This window comes from Drosophila arizonae, chromosome 3 (assembly GCF_054131065.1).
Source record: "Drosophila arizonae isolate 15081-1271.41 chromosome 3, UAZ_ARI_1.0, whole genome shotgun sequence".
Classification (NCBI taxonomy): domain Eukaryota; kingdom Metazoa; phylum Arthropoda; class Insecta; order Diptera; family Drosophilidae; genus Drosophila; species Drosophila arizonae.
In genome coordinates, this window is record NC_142923.1 from 5,809,589 (window position 1) to 5,827,083 (window position 17,495).

At 48.9% G+C, this 17,495-nt stretch overlaps 2 protein-coding genes across 2 annotated transcripts; one reads left to right on the forward strand and one right to left on the reverse strand.

Moving 5' to 3' along the window:
- The first annotated feature begins 225 nt into the window (after positions 1-225).
- Positions 226-7,264, forward strand: Wdr81 (WD repeat domain 81). Its single transcript, XM_018003709.2, has 4 exons — positions 226-1,943; positions 2,007-4,429; positions 5,018-6,599; positions 6,667-7,264. The coding sequence occupies exons 1-4, from the start codon at positions 328-330 to the stop codon at positions 6,899-6,901; spliced, it is 5,856 nt and encodes a 1,951-aa protein (XP_017859198.2). The 5' UTR covers positions 226-327; the 3' UTR covers positions 6,902-7,264.
- Positions 7,265-13,033: 5,769 nt separating this feature from the next.
- Rh5 (Rhodopsin 5) lies at positions 13,034-14,556 on the reverse strand. Its single transcript, XM_018004753.2, has 3 exons — positions 14,197-14,556; positions 13,786-14,132; positions 13,034-13,723 (listed from the first exon to the last, which is right to left on the reverse strand). The coding sequence occupies exons 1-3, from the start codon at positions 14,451-14,453 to the stop codon at positions 13,158-13,160; spliced, it is 1,170 nt and encodes a 389-aa protein (XP_017860242.1). The 5' UTR covers positions 14,454-14,556; the 3' UTR covers positions 13,034-13,157.
- Positions 14,557-17,495: the final 2,939 nt, after the last annotated feature.

Below are 17,495 nucleotides of genomic sequence, written 5' to 3' on the forward strand. Positions count from 1 at the left end.
ACATCCCGATTGAATTTGCGATACATCACACAATATTTAGCTATAGAGTTCGAGCACTTTAAATGAATGGTTGTAATGCAAAAGATATTTGGAATAAGTAAATAGTTACAATTTTATCATCTGCACAATATTGTTATTATTATGAGTTAATTTATTAGTTAACTATTTAATTGTTATTTATACTAAAATATATCGTTTGGCTCATCCATGCTACCTATCGCACACAGAATTTGTAAGTCCTGTCCATCTCTATTTTTGCACAAGTCGTTTTGTTTTTGTGTTGAAACTAACTTCATATAGTTGGAGGTGGATGTCGGAGGCCTAGACATGAGCGATAGCGACGACGCGATATGGCTAGAAATCGGTATTAATCCCCAACATGTTGTATGTGAATCAGACGACGGCCTCTACAAGCTGATATGCGATAAGGGCTGGCTACAAGCTTTGGAACGTCATCGCAAACTTTCCCAATTCCCAGCCTGGCCGCAGCTGGACAGACGCGCACATCCCACGGGGCAACTGGAGCATCCCTGGACGCGCATATTAGTGCAAACTTATCGCAAACAGTCGCAACGCAAAGTCCATCCCTTGCCAGCAAGAGGAGCAAACGGTGATAATACACACTTCCTTCTGAGCTACTCGCAGGCTGTAGCCAATGTAGCTAATCTCAACTTCAAGCAGCTGTGGGAGGCAGCCTACAAGCAATATGCTGGCGCCCATGTCAAGCAGTGTAGGTCTAATGCAGGCACCCAGTCCAAGCAGATGCCAGCGAACGGCGGAGGTTTTCAGCCACATGATGTGGTGCTCCGGGAGCTGATACAACGCATCTACTATTGCCCAGTGATCCCGTGTCAACAGGAGGGTGATGGAATCTCTAACGTTGATGTGAACTTGACCGGCGACTGTCATGCCAATGTGCTGCCCGCTTTGGTGGCCATTGAGACGAGCACACATTTCTGCATCTTTCACTATCCGCCGGCGCTAGAGTGCAGCCTGTATGACTGCATCAGCTATAGTCCCGCCCTGCTTGGCCGGGGCTACAATAAGACGCTATTTATCATCTACCAGCTGTTACAGCTGTCAAGGTATTTGCAGTCGCAGGGCCTGTTCCTGGGCGATCTGCGACTGCAGCACGTGATGTTGCGCGAGAATCTCTGGCTGCAGGTGCTGCCGCGCCTGCAGTGCAATTTGCTGATGGGCGAGCAGTCGCCAGCGGTGGACATGTCGCCACTAAGCTGTCCGGAGTTGCCCGGCTCACCCGAACAGCTGCCATCCAGCAGCACCATCGATCTCAAGCTGGCCTACGATCCGGCTCAGTTCAATCTCCGCGAATACTGCGAAATGTGGTGCAATGGACAACTGTCCAACTTCGATTATCTCACCATACTCAACAATGCCTGCGGCAGAAGCCTCACGAATGCTGCCCATCACCACATAATGCCGTGGGTCACGGACTTTGCGGCCCGCAACGGCCACAACTGGCGTGATCTGACCAAAAGCAAGTATCGCCTCAACAAGGGCGACGTCCATCTGGATCTCATGTATACGCATGGCAGCCAGCACGCGACTGCCGAGGCTGTGACGCCTGTGGAGCAGCTACAGGTGGCCCACCATGTCTCCGATTTTCTCTCGGAGATCACGTACTTTGTGTATATGGCACGACGCACACCCCAGTCCATACTCTGCGCCCATGTGCGACCCATTTGGGTGCCCGCCGAGTATCCGGTGTCGATACAGCGCCTACAGGAATGGACGCCCGACGAATGCATTCCCGAGTTCTACTCGGATCCCATGATATTCAAGAGCATACACGAGGACCTGCCCGATCTGGAGCTGCCGGCGTGGGCCACTTGTCCCGAGGATTTCATATGCAAGCATCGCGAAGCGCTGGAGTCGCAGCATGTAAGCGAGCGACTGCACCATTGGATTGACCTCAACTTCGGGTAAGGTTAGCATGGCTTCAATAAGACACTCTCTCCTCATATGCATATTTCCTTTTTCTACAGCTACAAGCTCAGCGGCAAGGCGGCCATTAAGTCCAAAAACGTCTGCCTCAGCCTCGTGGATCAGCACTGCAATCTCAGCCAGCGCGGCATCGTGCAGCTATTCACGCAGGCCCATCCGCCGCGTCGCTATGTGTCGCCGTGGTTCAGCAAGACGGCGCCGCGCATGTCCCAGCTCTATGGCAACAACATTAGCCACACCAACAGGCGCCTGGCCAGAAGCAGCGATAACCTGCACGCAGCCTCCAACAGCAAGAGCAGCGGCTCCATGGAGAACAGCTCGCCGCGAATGTCGCTGCGTCCAAGTGATGAGCCATCGGGCTCCGGCTCCAACTTCTACAATATGACCAATTTCATTGAGCTACCGGAGCAATATAATCCGGCACTGCTGCTGCAGCAGCTGGAGACGCTGGAGACCTTCTATGCGCGCACCTTTCCACAGCAGCGCGCCTCGGCCAATCCAGAGGAGAAAATGATAAGCAGCGACTTGCTGTTCGAGCACAATTCGGCGGAGCATTCGTTCACGAATCAACTGTTCGCCTTCGATGGCGCAATTCAGACTAATTCCAAGAATTTGCTGGTGCCGCCGTCGCGACGCCAACAGAGTCTACAGCAGCTGCTGAGTGATGCCCGGACGCGAGAGCTGCAGGTGCTGGGCTGCCTCATTGTGGAGCTGTTTGCCATGCAGCGTCTGCGACCGCTGCTGACCAGCAACGGGCCGAGTGCGAGCTTCGAATGCAGGCTGGCTGCGTGCCGCACACTCACCCAGATTCATAGCCAGGAGCTGCCGATGCCGGTGCGTCGCGTGGTGCGTCAGCTGCTGCAGCTGGAGCGCAGCGAAGGAGATCCCATTCAGGGTCTGCCCGTGCCGACGAGTGCGGCCCAGCTGCTGGAGCCGATGTTCAGCCTGGCGCTGTTGCCCTTTCCCAGTCACTACATTGCGGTCTATGCGTTTGTGCGCTCCCTGCACGCCTTCCAGCTCAACTTCGAGCTGCTCGACCTGCTCACGCATCTCAACTGCAGCGGCGGCAGTGAGTGTGCCCGCTACACCGAGCTGGACCGACAGCGGGTGCACTTCGAGCGCAAGATAGCCGAGTGCAAGGTGATGTCCTCCTGTGCCCATGTGCGCCGCCTGCTGGAACCTCTCTCGTATGCCTACGAGCAATTTGCACCCGTGGAGCTGCTGCTGCCCCACATCATAGATCTGCTGCGGGACGAGCGCACATCGATACTGACGGCCTGGAATCTCTTCGATCCCGTGGCCCAAGCCTTGGGCATTGCGCAGACGCAACAGCATTTGCTGCAGCCACTGCTGAAGCTGTACGACGTGGAGAGCAGTGCCCTGGTGGACGAGGCCAACAGCAGCACGAGCAGCGGCAACAACAATGGGGGGCACTTGCGCTTCTCCTCGAGCAGCTCGTTCAAGTCTAGGAAATCTGTGAAGCTCTATCATCACAGCTTCCTGCTGCGCCTGATCGTGCGCTTCGGCCTGCGCTGCTTTCTGCAGCACTTCATTGCACCGCTTATCGAAGCCGTCGGTGGCTACAAGGAACCGGAGCAGGGCAATGGCTATCACTACCATAGCGCGGGCAGTCGGCGCACCAGCAAGAATCTCAGCTATGCCGCGGAGGAGCTGCCTGTCGCACAAGCGGAGCCTAAGCCAGACGTTGAAGAGCTCTTCACATTCGAGGAGGATCAGGAGAACAAATCGATCGATTCCTTCGATATGCGTCCATCGTCCACGGCCATTGCGGAGGAGGCACGCGAATCCGACGGCAGCTCACCCGACAAGCTGGCCATCAATGAGCTCATGTATGGCGCCAAGCTCTCGCCGGACAAGCTCTCACTGCAGAGCCAAGGACAGACGCCGCCTGCTGCATTGCCCCCGCCCTTGATTGGACCCCGCTCACCCACCATCGAGATACCCGCGAGCAGCTTGCGGCGCAGCTTCCAGCTGAGCGCCATCGATTGTGATATCGGCTCCAGGAAGAGCGTCGATAGCTTCGAACTGATCACTCAGGTGACCAGCACAGCGGCCAATGAGTCGGCGGAGTCGGTGCCACAGACAGACCCCGAGGCCTCTGACTCACTGCAGGCGTCGGTCATATCGCGCATCTCAGAGGCCAAGGCCCTGCAGAACAATCGCATTAGCGAGATGAGCGCGGAGAGTCTCGTCTGGCTATCGCATCGTCTGGGTCCGGTGCTGACGGCTCGCCACATCACGCGCAATCTGCTGAAGCTGCTCTCCCTCTGCTATGTCGGCCAGGAGAATCTGCTGCCCGAAACGGAAGCAGCCAGCAGCAGCAGCCCAACTGAATCATCAACAGATGCCGCCTCCAATCTCAATTACTTCAGCATTGCCAATGCCCGGGTCGTCGGCGATCGCAGCGCGGCACGGGTTCTGGAGTGCCTCATGTCGATAGCGGGTAAGTCTGTGTGCATAACGATAATGATGATATCATCTATTGACAATAATATTCTGACATTTTTATTTGTTAATCAATTTACTGGGCTTAAGTAGAAGTTATTTCCCGGAAATATATAATACATAGTTCGTACTTGCTTCACTCAGGGCTTAGCTACCTGCTTAAGTTCTCCGAGTAGACCTTGTAGCTAGACACGTTATATACATATATACAGTGGTTCACAACTTACATCAACTGATAGAAGAAAATCTATATTAAGAGAGGTATAAAAGGAACATTATAAAACACCCATTTTATTGATCGATATTATGATAAAGCTATTTACTCTACTTCAAATTTAAGCGACCTCCTGAACCATTTTTATTCAGAGAGATTAATGCATAGGCATACATATCATGTGATAATTTTCGAGAAAAGTTGAGTTGGTATATACTAAAAATGCTAAAAGGGTTTCTTGGTATGCTCCTCTCATGCCGACTTCTTCGAGCTCAGCAAATTGAAATCCTGAAAGCATTAGTGAAAATATACTTCCCACTCTGTTAAGTCAACACCTTCAACTTTTTCCCTGAAACTTTTTCAATTTTCCAGCACTCTATGGGGAAAATTTCCTGCTGCTGCAGTACTTTCCACACATCAGCGAGCTGATTGGCCTCTGCTCGAAGCGCATGACGGGCAGCCTGGAGGGCGCCATCATTAGTTCGCTGCAGCTGGTGAAGTACATGCTGCCCTGCCTGATGGATGCCAGTATTATGGAGCACCTGCAACACATACTGCTGGATGCCATCCTGCTGCCCATACTGCGCCTGCTGAGCTCCACGAATCTGCTGATGCCCAGCGGTTATCTGGGCAGATCGGTGCTGGCGCGCAAATTCCTGGACGCTTGCTATGCGCTGAGCGTGCGGATCGGCCCGGATATGACGCGGGAACATCTCTGCCAGTCGCTCTTTGCGCCCTTCTTTCTAATCTTCAATAAGGCCTTCGGGCTGCCCAATGACTTCAGCTGCAATCTGGCAAATCTCTCGCTGAGCGGCGGTCCGGGGCAACAGGAGCGAGCGCAGGAGGAGCTAAGGGACGTGTTTGGGCCGGAGCTGGCACATACCGCCTACTTGGCGCTGCTGCGCTTCCTGGGCGAGTCCATAATGAAGCGTACACTGAGCAACATGGAGTTTGTGCTCACGCTGTGCCACGAGCATGAGCAGCCAGCCGCTGGCCAGGACACGGCACAGCACAGCCAGTCGACCAATCGAATTAGTCCCGTGGATGTCACAGATGCGGCGCCCTGTGAGACGGCAGCGAATAGCTTCGGCACCCAGATCGTCGGCAATCGGCTGCAGGTGCCCAGCAGCAGCATGGAACTGCTCGATATGGTGGCCTACAAGCTGGACCACATGCCCAGCACACGGCACCTCAAGGGCAACTGGCTGGCCTACTGGCGGCACGAGACCACGCGTAGCGAGAAGGACAACCAGGCGCTGAATCTCAAGCAAATTCGCCTGCAGTCCTTTGTCGGTCACACGAACTCCGTGCGTGCCATTTACGCGCTGGAGAATGAGAATAGCTTCATATCCGCCTCCAAGGACAAGACGGTCAAATTGTGGTCGCTGCGCAGCGAGGGCGATGGGCGTAAGAGCACCGCCTGCCAGTTTACCTATACGGCGCACAAGAAGTCCATCCACTCGCTGAGTTTTCTGGAGTCCCTGCGCTATGTCGTCTCCTGTGACTCGGGCGTGCATCTGTGGGATCCGTTTATAGGCCGACCTCTGGCCATACTGGATGCTCCGCGGCATAGTGCAGTCACCGTCGTCAAGTGCCTGCCCTCACATTCCCCGCTGGTAGTCGCCGGCACAGCCGAGTCCACGGTGCGAATCATCGATGCTCGCTCCATGCAGTACGTGAATGAGTGGCGCGTCTGTCATGCCGCCTTGCCCAATGCCACGGTGCGTTGCCTGGCGGTGGCTCCGTCCGGCCATTGGCTGGCGGCCGGCCTCTCCTCGGGCGTCATTGTCCAGCTGGACACGCGCACCGGCATCGTGCTCAACAACTGGCGACCCATGGAATGTGATCTGCTGCAGCTGACGGCGCCCAGCGATCAGGTACTCATCAGCTCGGCACTGGATCACAGCCTGGCCGTGTGGCATGCCCTCGACGGCATTCTGCACTATCAGTTGAAGTAGGATAAGCCTTGAAGTTTTCTCTTTACATAATTTCCTCTAATATAACTTTTCAATCCCTTCCAGACCACCGCCGGAACCGGCCCACTTCCTGCAAAGCGTTGGCTCCTCCCTGGTCTATGCCACAACTGGGAATCGTGTGGGCGTCTACGCGGATGTGACCAACTCTCATGCCCTTCATACCATTACCAAACTGCGTTCCGAAACGTTTCGAGGCGTGCTCACCTCACTGGCGGTGTTGCCACTTAATCGAGCTTTCCTTGCCGGCAACGAGAGTGGCAACATTGCTTTGCTCTGCTAGCGGAGCTGATATTACTAAATATAGAGACAATTATATATACTTATATATATTCACATGCCTATACATATATTAGTTATAGCATTAGAGTCATCTCTGTGTGAACTCCTATCGAATGGCACCAAATATTATTTTAATACAACTAAGGAAATTATTCAATATACTCAATCGGCACTTTAGAGGTTATTAGTTAAGCTGTATTTAGACTACGGCTAGATGCCCCCTTTCGATTCCAGAATAAAATGTGTATTTCAAGTGTTAGACTTAGGTAATCAATATATATTATATTAATTGGTAAAGCTATATATACGTACACATTTATTGTACATATTTGTAACATGCAAATAAACAAATACTTAAAAACAATGCTTTCATTTTAGCTATCCTAAATTATGTTTAATAGACAAACGACTCCAACCTTCTCCTTCAACAGTGCACGCTGAACTGAGTGCCCAAACGAACACATCTCGATTTAAATTTCATCATTGTCTATGTGTGTGTGGTCTCAATTTGCATTAACTCTCTTTAACATAATTCTCATAAGAGGGGACCTTGTCGTAGTCTTTACATACGTAAGGCGTAGAGCGAACTCCTGTCGTTCCCTCTCCAAGAGCTAAAGTAAATAGAGAGAGCACGGTTTCGCCAGTGTATATGTGCATGTGTGTCATCTATTAGAATAAGCTGTGGACTGGGCAATTTAAAGACTCTCTCATTAAGTGACCAGTTAATTAACAGAGAAGTGTGCAGCTTTGTCTATGTGTGCGTCGCTGTAAAATGCGTACGCTTTAATTTCCTCTACCAAACAATTAAGAGGATGAGTAAAGTTTCGCCATTCACATACATATATGTATGTACATAATAAAAAGCTCAAATTAACAGAGTTCGAATATATGTATATGTATATATACATACATACATATGTACGTATTTACATACCTTAGTTTGAACATGCAGCGAATCAATCACGTAAGACTAATATAATTAATTATAAGTGTGAATATAAATTAGCATTTGAATAATGTACAATATTTTATATTATTAATTACTATAATTCAATGTACACTGTATTACATATGCATGTAGTTAATTCCCCTTCTGTGCCGTATAAGAGTTCTTATGATAGCCGCAAAAGGGAAATTTTCTTGTTTTGTTTTTAGCTGCATCAGCGCAGCTATGTATGTGATTGTTACTCCATCATGAACTTTAAAGGAGTTCGCAAAACCAGAGCAAAACTGAAACATCCAATGGGAGCACAGAACGTACAAGAAACATACAATCTTGGTTATTTTATAATGATGTTTTACGTTTTTGTTTTATTTGTAAATTTTTTCTCAATTTACTCTTCCACATCGCCTTGAGTTCGGCCAATGAACTTGGAGCACTGTTAATCAACGACTTGCGATCTCAAAGGCAACTACTGTGTGTGTGTGTGTGTGTGTATATGTTTGCATACGTGTGTGTGTGTGTAGGATGAATACTGAGTGAGTATATGGAGACCGCATTGCATTTATTTTTGGGCGACGCCAGGCAAAGTGACTTTCAGCGATGCGACGACATTTCGCTTGGCTTCTTTTTATGGCAACTTTTGCATTGGCATTTTCGTTGTTGTTGTTGCTGTGGCTGCTGCTGCTGCTGCTGATTTTATTGTTGTCGCTGTATGCACTTTACGGCAGAGTCTGGGCGACGTATGCGTAAGACATTGATTCTGGGCGCTTGTTACAATGAGGACTTACAGAGGACAATAGTGCGTCTAACTCCGAAGATGGAGCTGCTGCACACCCTAAACGCGTGTCTCTCCCACTGCTGTCCGCCCTGTACCCGTATCGGACTTGATTCACCTTGAATTTAAGGAATCGTCGCTGCCAGCAGCCATGCGTAGGTAAATGCCCTTGCAATTGATAACAACAACAACGCGGCAGAAAATGCCGCGAGTTAGCTGCTGCACTGGACCAACAGCGGACCAAGGCAACAAGTTGGCTTTGATGTGAAATGTTGCTTTGCTGTTGTGTGTTGCAAGGCGATGCCAGCTAACATGCTGCAAGCGAATGTTGAAAGCGGCTCGGAATGGAACATGTTATAACTCGAGGGAAAGCGGATCAAAAATAGTGGAGTTAAAATACAAATATATAGAGTAATTTCTCTAGTATGAAAGTATCACAAAAAATGTATGTACATACATACATATATAAATGCATTCATATATGTACTTTGAGCTGTACTTGAGTAAATGTTAAATTCTTACGTTTTAAATTTCCCCGTTTAAATTAATATGAATGGGGTAATTTGTAACGTAAGTGTTTCTGCTAATCAATGTGCATACGTATTCATGCAGTAGTATGAGTTACGTTTAAATTACCCTAAACTTTCAAGCAAATCGTAAATTCAGACATACTTAGTCTAATACAAATTAAATATATACATACATACATAAATATGTGTATGCATATGTTCCCAATAAATCACGAAATTTGCTATCAAAAACTAAGTAAATACACGTGTATTTGTGTATACACGAAATAAACAAATTCAGCGACATCGCCATTCGCGAACGTCAACAACAAAATCCCATTCAAACCACTTGATCACGATTGCGCAGTCCCAAAAAAAAAAAATAAATAAATAAAATATATATTTATATGCATCAGTATGTGTACACAGCGCGACACAAAAGTATGTGGGGAATTTGAAATTTCCGAAGAATGGTTTTGCATGAAATTTCACTTACTTGCCCGAACAGGCTAGCAGCGTAAAGCAGACGGCATTGTTATGCTTGGAATGCTTTCGGCATTTTGGCGGGCCGAGTGAAGCGCATAGCGGGCAGAGCGACGGCAGCAGAGCTGCCAGAGCGCGCGCCAGGGTGAATATGTTGTGGCGCGGCGTCCAGCGATCGAATCTGGCAGCCCGACAGCACTGCCACGAGACCGCAAGAATGTTGAGGTTGTGAGGTTGCCTCCAACAAATAATATCTATGTTCGAGAGTGCACACAAACCACACAACCACCACAATACACAACAAAAATGGCCGGCAAGTGGCGCGCGTCAACAGCAACATAGAGGCGGCCAGCCAACCAGCCAGAGGCCTTAACATGCGCGCTGCAGGTGCGAACGGTTGGGCAACAGCGGCGTTGCCAGAGTCACAGCAACAGCACTTGCGGCGAGAGACACCGAGGCTCGAGCACTCAAAATGACAATGTTACCAACATACAAGCGAAAAATATCAGCAGGCGAACAGCAATGGCCAGCTGGCAAATGTCCGGCCCGCATGCAAACAGTGTGGCCCTCGCGCTCATATTTATAAATTCATGACAGTTTATGCCATCAATTTTATAACTCACACCCGGTGCCGGGGGCGGCGAGTCAATAAATTCTCAGAGGCCGACTACGTATTTTATAGTCGCGCATTGCAGATCTGACATAATAACTAAGAGGCGCGCAGAATGTGTAGCTGCTGGTCTGTTAGCTACATAGACACTCGAACTCGACGCCGCTGTTACCTACCATTACCCCAACTCGCGCGGGCTGGGTGGGGCCAGGCGGCGGGGCAGGTCTCTCTCTCACTCTGTACAATTAGCAGCTGAACGCGTTCAACGCTGTTGAAACGCCATCGAACAACGACGCGTCGTCGGCGTCTACGTCTGCGGCCTTTGTGGGCGTTGCTGCATTCTATAAAATCGAATTTTTAACGTTCAAATGCTAACAGAGCCACAGAACTGAGCGCAGCGAGCGACGCCATTTGGCCGCTTATTGATTTTCGTCATGTTAATTTTCGCGCGCTCGTTGCCTGCTAGCTAACAGGCGCCCACCCCATGAATTGGCATTACATATTAGGATTGCCAAAATAATAGCAAGACGATTAATGGGCCACAATTTTGTTGTGTTGCGGAGAGATAGAGCGAAAGAGAGAGAGAGAGAGAGCGTGCGATGGAGTGAGCGTCCGGCGAGTGTAATAGGCTCAAGTGAGTTGCTCGATTGTGAAAGTGACGAGTGCAAGCGAGAGAGCTGCAAATAACTCAGCATGAATGCCCTGTTGCGAACAGGCATGCGCAGACAAGTGTATAACTTCTACGATATATAGCATTTCGGACGAGTTATTTGAAGTGAACAATCATTTGATGACTGTGCATGGACACTCTGCTACCCGCCCCTGGAACGACAGTCCAATCAACGCAGCCAACTACCACCGCTGCAAATTGGCAACTGGCAACGAGCAACAGCTCGGCGTCGCTGTGCGTCGATGCAGTGGTGCGAGCGAGATAACAGCTGTGCCTGACTGTGCGACGCTTCTGAGTGGGCAATTTGAAATCGTTTTAATTTCGAAAAAGAAACTGCAACCCGCCCGTAAATAGCGCCGTCGCATACAGCGAAATGCTGTGCGCCTGTTCGCAAACGATTAAATTCAGTTTAATCATCCACTAAACAGCTACGAGATACCGTTTCGTTCGTTATTATTATTATTACATGCAACAAGTCGTCGTCGTCGTCGCCTGTCGCCCGACTCTCCCTGCCTCTCTCCCACACTCGAACACTGTACGACGCACAAACAATGTAAGAGGGAAACGACCGCAAAGTGGGGTCGAATCACATGAGAAGCGGCCCATTAGAGTAGCAGAGCGGTAATTGTGTGCTTCTTATACACGAAATGGGGAAGTGTTTTCGATTGAGTGCGCAAATTGGATTATCCGCTCGACAATGAGGAGCACAGAGCATGGAGCACAAGCAGCAGCACATCAAACGAATGCTGCCCAGGTCGCAGCCACAGCAGAAACATCTCTAATCCCATAAACAGAAAGAAACAAGCAGACAAACACTGGCGTACTCATGCTCTACACACGTTTGTCTACACGATATATGCATCTCTGTCGCACCTGTTGCGAGACTTCTAACATAATTTCTATTGAGTTTTCATTGAAAATCTAATCGTGCTGTGTGGAGAGCATGCTGCTAAATCTCATGCAGACCTAGTAAAAATGTTTGTTGTTTCTTAAAGAGCAAGAAGAAGCCCCGGCCCAGCCCGAGGAGTGTGTGTGTGCGAGTGTACGAGAGTGTGAGTGTGTGGGGAGTGTATGTTGCTCGCTTGTGTTCGGTTGCTGGTTCGGGTTGGCTGTTGTCGTGTCGCGAGTCGCGACGCGTCGGCTCGGTCTATTTGGTAATGTTGCTGGCACGCTGCGGAATGAGTTCGCTGTCTCTCGTTCTCGCTTGCTCTCGCTCATAGAGCAGGCGGTAGCCAGTTGGCAGTCGAGAGTTAGACACAGAGATACACACTCATACAAGCGTATGGCAATCGTTCGTCAGTGCAATGGGATTTCTCAGGCAGTCGGGCAGTTAGGCAGTTGGGCAGTCAGCCAATCAGGCTTTCAACTGAGTGTAGAAATGTTGTAAACGTGTGCTGTTTTGTCTGTTCGCCTGTTAGCGTGTGGAACATTCGGTGAATTGAAACGCCGCTGTTGGCCACGCGGATTGGTTGGATGTGCGCAAGCAACAAAGAAGCGCAACTTTTTCAACTTCAGCGGACGGCGGTGCTGCGACTGCTTGGGGCCCCAGGCAACAGCAACAGCAACAGCAAAAGCAGCGTTTGCAGCTGGCGCAGTCGCGATATTCGCGTCGAATGAGAAATGAGAAATTTTGAATTGCCTGTCCGAGTGTTGGGGGTGGTTGGAACGCCGCTGTCCATTCATTGGACACGGGCAGGCGGCCATGGGCAACTACGCCAGCGACTACGACTACGGAACCCGAGCAATTTACCTGCTTCAAACTTAGCTCTTGGCACTATCTATATGAAAAGTGTTGAATATTGAATTTCATCACTATGTTTAGAAACACTCATGTTGCAGCATATAGCAATAGTTTGCAACATTGTGAAATTCATTCTCATGCAAAAGCAACATCGATCGTAATGTTGAGTGTCGCGAGTCGCGACGCTAGTCTAGAAACATTATGTGTCTGACGAATTTGACTAGCACGCATTGAATGTTGCTGCGTCGCGATCTGTCTTGTTGCGATTCTTGAGCTGTTTAGATCGATGTGCTGTGCCGTGCTTAAATCAAAATATAAGTCGTAATACAAAATATAACAACTACTGTGTGATCTTATTTCGGGCCTGGTTTTTCAACAAAAAGTATACACACCTGATCGCGGTTTCTTTTTGAATGCCAACTTTTTTTGGTTTTGTATTTTTGGAACTCTTAGTAGTTCATTGCTTGATCCTATATATCTAGTTATGTCTCGTATATGCATTGATGTATATCTGTTCTATGTCCGCTTAGTTCTGCACGCTCATCGCCAACGTATCGCCACTCACACTGGCCACGCTCTCCTGCGCACCTGTCGGCCCGGAGCTGGCATGTTTTTCCCGTATGCCCAGCCAGGGAAGACGCCGTTCCAGCTCGAGGCGATACTTGGGATGGCTGGTAGCATAAACCCATGGATCCAGGCACGAGACCGACTTGCAGGCCAACATGGGCAGCATGGAGATAAACGGGGTTATCAACTGCTGCTCGCCGAAGCAGCCCATCAGGGCCACCACCGAGTAGGGCGTCCAGGCCAGCACGAAGAGCATATAGATGATTAGAGCCGCCTTTGCAATCCTCAGCTCGACGCTCATGGAATCATTGTTAACATTTGCGGAAAGGGATTTCACATTCATCTTCTTGGCCTGGTCGGCCAGCATGCGCTCGTGGGTGCGCACGTGGGTGAAGAGCTTGTAGTAGGAGACGAGTATCATGGTCATCGGTATGACATACGCCCACACGAAAATGGTGCGCACAAATAGGCGAGTCTCATCCGTGTTGGTCAGGTAATCAAAGGTGCACGTAGTCAGGAAGCCCTCTGCATGTGCATAGCTGATTTATAACAACAAAAAGGAATACAGAATTTCATGAACATCTCACCTGGCAGATAGCGACCCCAAATTTGAAAGAGCGGCAGCACCGAGAAGGGCGTTGCCCACATCCAGGTGAAAATAATACACAAAATTATCTGGCCATAGCTCAGGCGTCCATCAATGGGATTCGAAATGGTCTTATAGCGATCAAAGGCTATAAAAGCATTCGTGATCGAAGCGCCCATGCCCGCGATTCCACCACACAGCGCATAGATCTCACAGCCCAAATCCCCGCCAGCAATGTAACCCAGTGTGGCATTGACCAGATATTGCGGCATATTGGTGCACATGAAGAGATCGAAGATGGCCAGATTGAGGATTAACAAATTGGAAGGTGTACGCAGAGATTTCGAGCTGGAATTTAAGGTAATCTATAAAGTATAATATCCTATAAATGTAAGTATAAAGTCTCGTTTACGTTGAGAATATCCAGATGACCAGACCATTGCCAAAAATATTGAGAAACATGAGCACACAGAAGGCAATGTAGATGCCAGCGCGATAGTAGATCGGGGGCTGACGGAAGCCTCGCCAATGGGCGTGCACCATGTGCTGATATTCCGCCGGATAATCATGGCCCAAGGGCAGAACGGAGCCACCCACATCGCCGGAGCTGTCGTTGAGGTAGCTCGCATATGGCTGTGGCCCCACCAACTCGTCCTGGCTAAGATACATTCTGGCTGGCTGAATCAAACTTGTTGTAGTTGCGACTGCTGGGAATTGAGCCACATGCTCGCCGTGGATGTCTCGCCTCTTGGCTGACCCCTGACATATTGGGCGTCGGCCATTTTATAGTGCTCCTTGGTGGAGGGCATGGAATTTAATTAAGGCGGATTAAAAGCCACACGGCTCACTTAGACCCAGATTAGCCGAGCTTAGTTGCCGTCTTAAGACATTTTTGTGCGGCTTTAGTTGAATTATCAACACGACGCAACGCGACGAACAAACTAAATTATATTCAAATTCAAATCCCAACGGCTGCGCTGCGGCGGCAACGGTTGGTTCGTTCCGTTCACACTCGCTCTCGCTCGCTCTCTCTCGTCTAAATCGTAAATTGTCGCAGAACTTTTGTGCGAAATATGACACTAAGTAACAGGTGCGCAGCACGCGACAGCCGCTCGCTGTCCGTCCTCTCTGGGCAGAGCCGCGAGCACGTGCCGTGCCCTGCCTGCCTGCCAGTCTGTCGTCATCGCATTTCCGCGGGTCTTTTGCGTGCGTTCGACCTGTTTCTTCCAAACGCAAAAATGCGCACCGGCGCACAGCATCGTGCCAGTGGCTGCAGGCGCGAGCGAGACAACGCCTGTATTACACACACCACTCAGTGCGCGCCACACACTCGTTGTCTCGCTCACACTGCTGGCGCCGCCCATTGGTCGCTGGGCGCCTGGTTGGTTCGGCGCTGTCATTTCACAATGACCCACCTTCACGACGAAGTGTTGACGACTGACAGCGCTGTTATAGTGTTGGCTGAGTGTGTGTGTGTGTGTGTGTGTGATTGTGTTGTTTGTACAACAAACGTGTATTGCAGCAACAAAAAACAAGAACAGCAACATTTTCATTAGGCGGCCAGAAAACAACGTACACATGACACACAACAGCCTCGGCTAAAGAATAATTTGCTTATTTGTTTGTGTTTGCGTATTGGCAGATACGTGTTGTATTATTATTGTTATTGTTTCTGTTGCTGTTGTTGTTGTTGCTTTGTTTATCCGCCACCGAGTGAGACTCTTTGTGTGCGCCCTACAACGCAGCGACAAGATATTACGGTACAACTCTCATCAGAACAGTGTGTATATGTGTGTGTGCGTGTGGGGAGAACTCTTCTACTCGCCGTGCACTCTATATAAGAGTCTACTTATACTCGTATGCTTAAGTGTTAGTTCCGATAGGTGGCCTAGCTCAATCAATTGTGTAGCCCGCCTCAAAGCTCTAACTGTATTGAAGCGCACTCATATGCCGTGCGTACCGCACAACGCGTCAAGAACCCACACAAGGCTAAGCGAGTCGTTCTCGTTCTCGTTTGGCCGAGTTGGGTTGAGTGTGCGCTCGCCTTGACCGTAATTTGAGGCCGTTCTCATTGCCAAGTGAAGGACGCACCTTGAAACTCAAGGATTTTGCGCGACTTGCGAAATTTTGCAAACATTTTCGGCTGTCAGTGGGTCAAAGCGAAATTTCGCAAATGCTGTTGACTTGTTTGGCCTGAGTTTTGGCTGCTCAGCGACGATGACATAAGCAACTGATATAATTTTTCGAGTGGCATTGAAACTCATGGAACAAGTTTTCGTTCGAGTTGTGTTGGAGATGATGGGGCATGGCATGGCAGGGGACGGGAGGTGTCTCTACGATTCACTCGATGCGTGGCAGCCAATTCAAATGAACTCTCTTGGTTTGTTTTTTGGGGGGGCAACCAACGCATTTTGGCTGCCGCAGACACTTGCTCTGCATTTTGGGCGCCTGATAGCACAGGTTGTGATTTGAGCTTTTTTGGAAGCTAAGGTTAAGGTTACTCTCGCTAAATGTAATGCCGCGCCAACGGTAACTAACCACACCCAACACGTGAGGCAGCAAATTGCTGTAGTTGCCGCAAAAGAACAAAAATGCCACGCATCAACGACTGCGCTTTTATATAAATATATACACATATGTATATTATATATTTATATAAATATATGTACATATATATGTATATATATATATATATAATATGCCTGTCCGTCCCGTTTTAATTGTGCGGTCAGTCAGGCCCCAAAATCCAGTTTGGGGAACAGGCGCACACAACCCAGCAACAAGTAGCGTCATGGCCCCAATGCCAATGGTAGCAGCAGCAGCAGCAGCGACACAGCAGAAGCAGCGTAAATCGTAACGGCGAGCAGCTCCAATGGACGCGGAAATGGGACGCGTGTTTGTTATGGGCGTGTAAATGATCGATAATTACGTGTGGGGTAAACAAAGGGCCTAAATACACCCATACATACATATGTAAATATTTATATATGCTATACATGCATGTGTGCATTGCTATTTAGATTAGAGGGCTGCTAGAGTTCCAAAAAAGTCAATCCGAATTGACAATGCGCATATTGAGAGGTGTGGCACCGAGGCCAAATCGGAAATTGTATGATTCAATAACTACACTCGTATATGACTCAGAGCGAAAAAGAATTGAATAAATATTAATTCGGCTATATGAGTGGCTTCGCTGTGTGCAAAAAAAAAGATCAGACGGCCGACCAATTTCGTAGCGAAAACATGTTCTTACATAATAATAATTAATATTAGATTATTAATATTAGAATTTAGAAACATTATTTTATTTATGTTGTCAGAATTATTTTGTAAGATGTCATGAGAACGCTAACGTTTTGCGTCGGCATGGCAAACCCTTTCAAGAGTTCGGAATATGCTAGAGGGGAAAGGGAGAGAGAGAGAGAGAGAGAGAGAGAGAGAGAGACAGAGAGAGAGAGAGAGAGAAGAGAGAGAGAGAGAGAGAGAGAGAGAGAAAGTAAGAAAAACTAAGCGCACAGTGTTGCCAAATCAGCATATTTCCGGTCAAATCTGGCTTTTTTTGAAAATCCAATTGCGGGAAAATGCTTTTCTTGACATGGTCAAACGAGCAAGTGGAAAGAATTTTGAGTCAGGTCAATACTATGAAAACATTACTACGCAAGACAATGAATATTGATATGCTTAACGCAAGTGTCAGGTAAAAATATATTG

Bases quoted from the DNA above. Each gene is read 5' to 3' on its own strand.
- Rh5 (XM_018004753.2), bottom strand. From the start codon at position 14,453: ATGTATCTTAGCCAGGACGAGTTGGTGGGGCCACAGCCATATGCGAGC. The intron at 14,133-14,196 runs GTAAACGAGACT...CTTAAATTCCAG, and splicing joins GTCATCTGGATATTCTCAAC to CTCGAAATCTCTGCGTACAC. The intron at 13,724-13,785 runs GTGAGATGTTCA...ATGCACATGCAG, and splicing joins TTGGGGTCGCTATCTGCCAG to AGGGCTTCCTGACTACGTGC.
- Wdr81 (XM_018003709.2), top strand. From the start codon at position 328: ATGAGCGATAGCGACGACGCGATATGGCTAGAAATCGGTATTAATCCC. The intron at 1,944-2,006 runs GTAAGGTTAGCA...CTTTTTCTACAG, and splicing joins TGGATTGACCTCAACTTCGG to CTACAAGCTCAGCGGCAAGG. The intron at 6,600-6,666 runs GTAGGATAAGCC...AATCCCTTCCAG, and splicing joins ATTCTGCACTATCAGTTGAA to ACCACCGCCGGAACCGGCCC.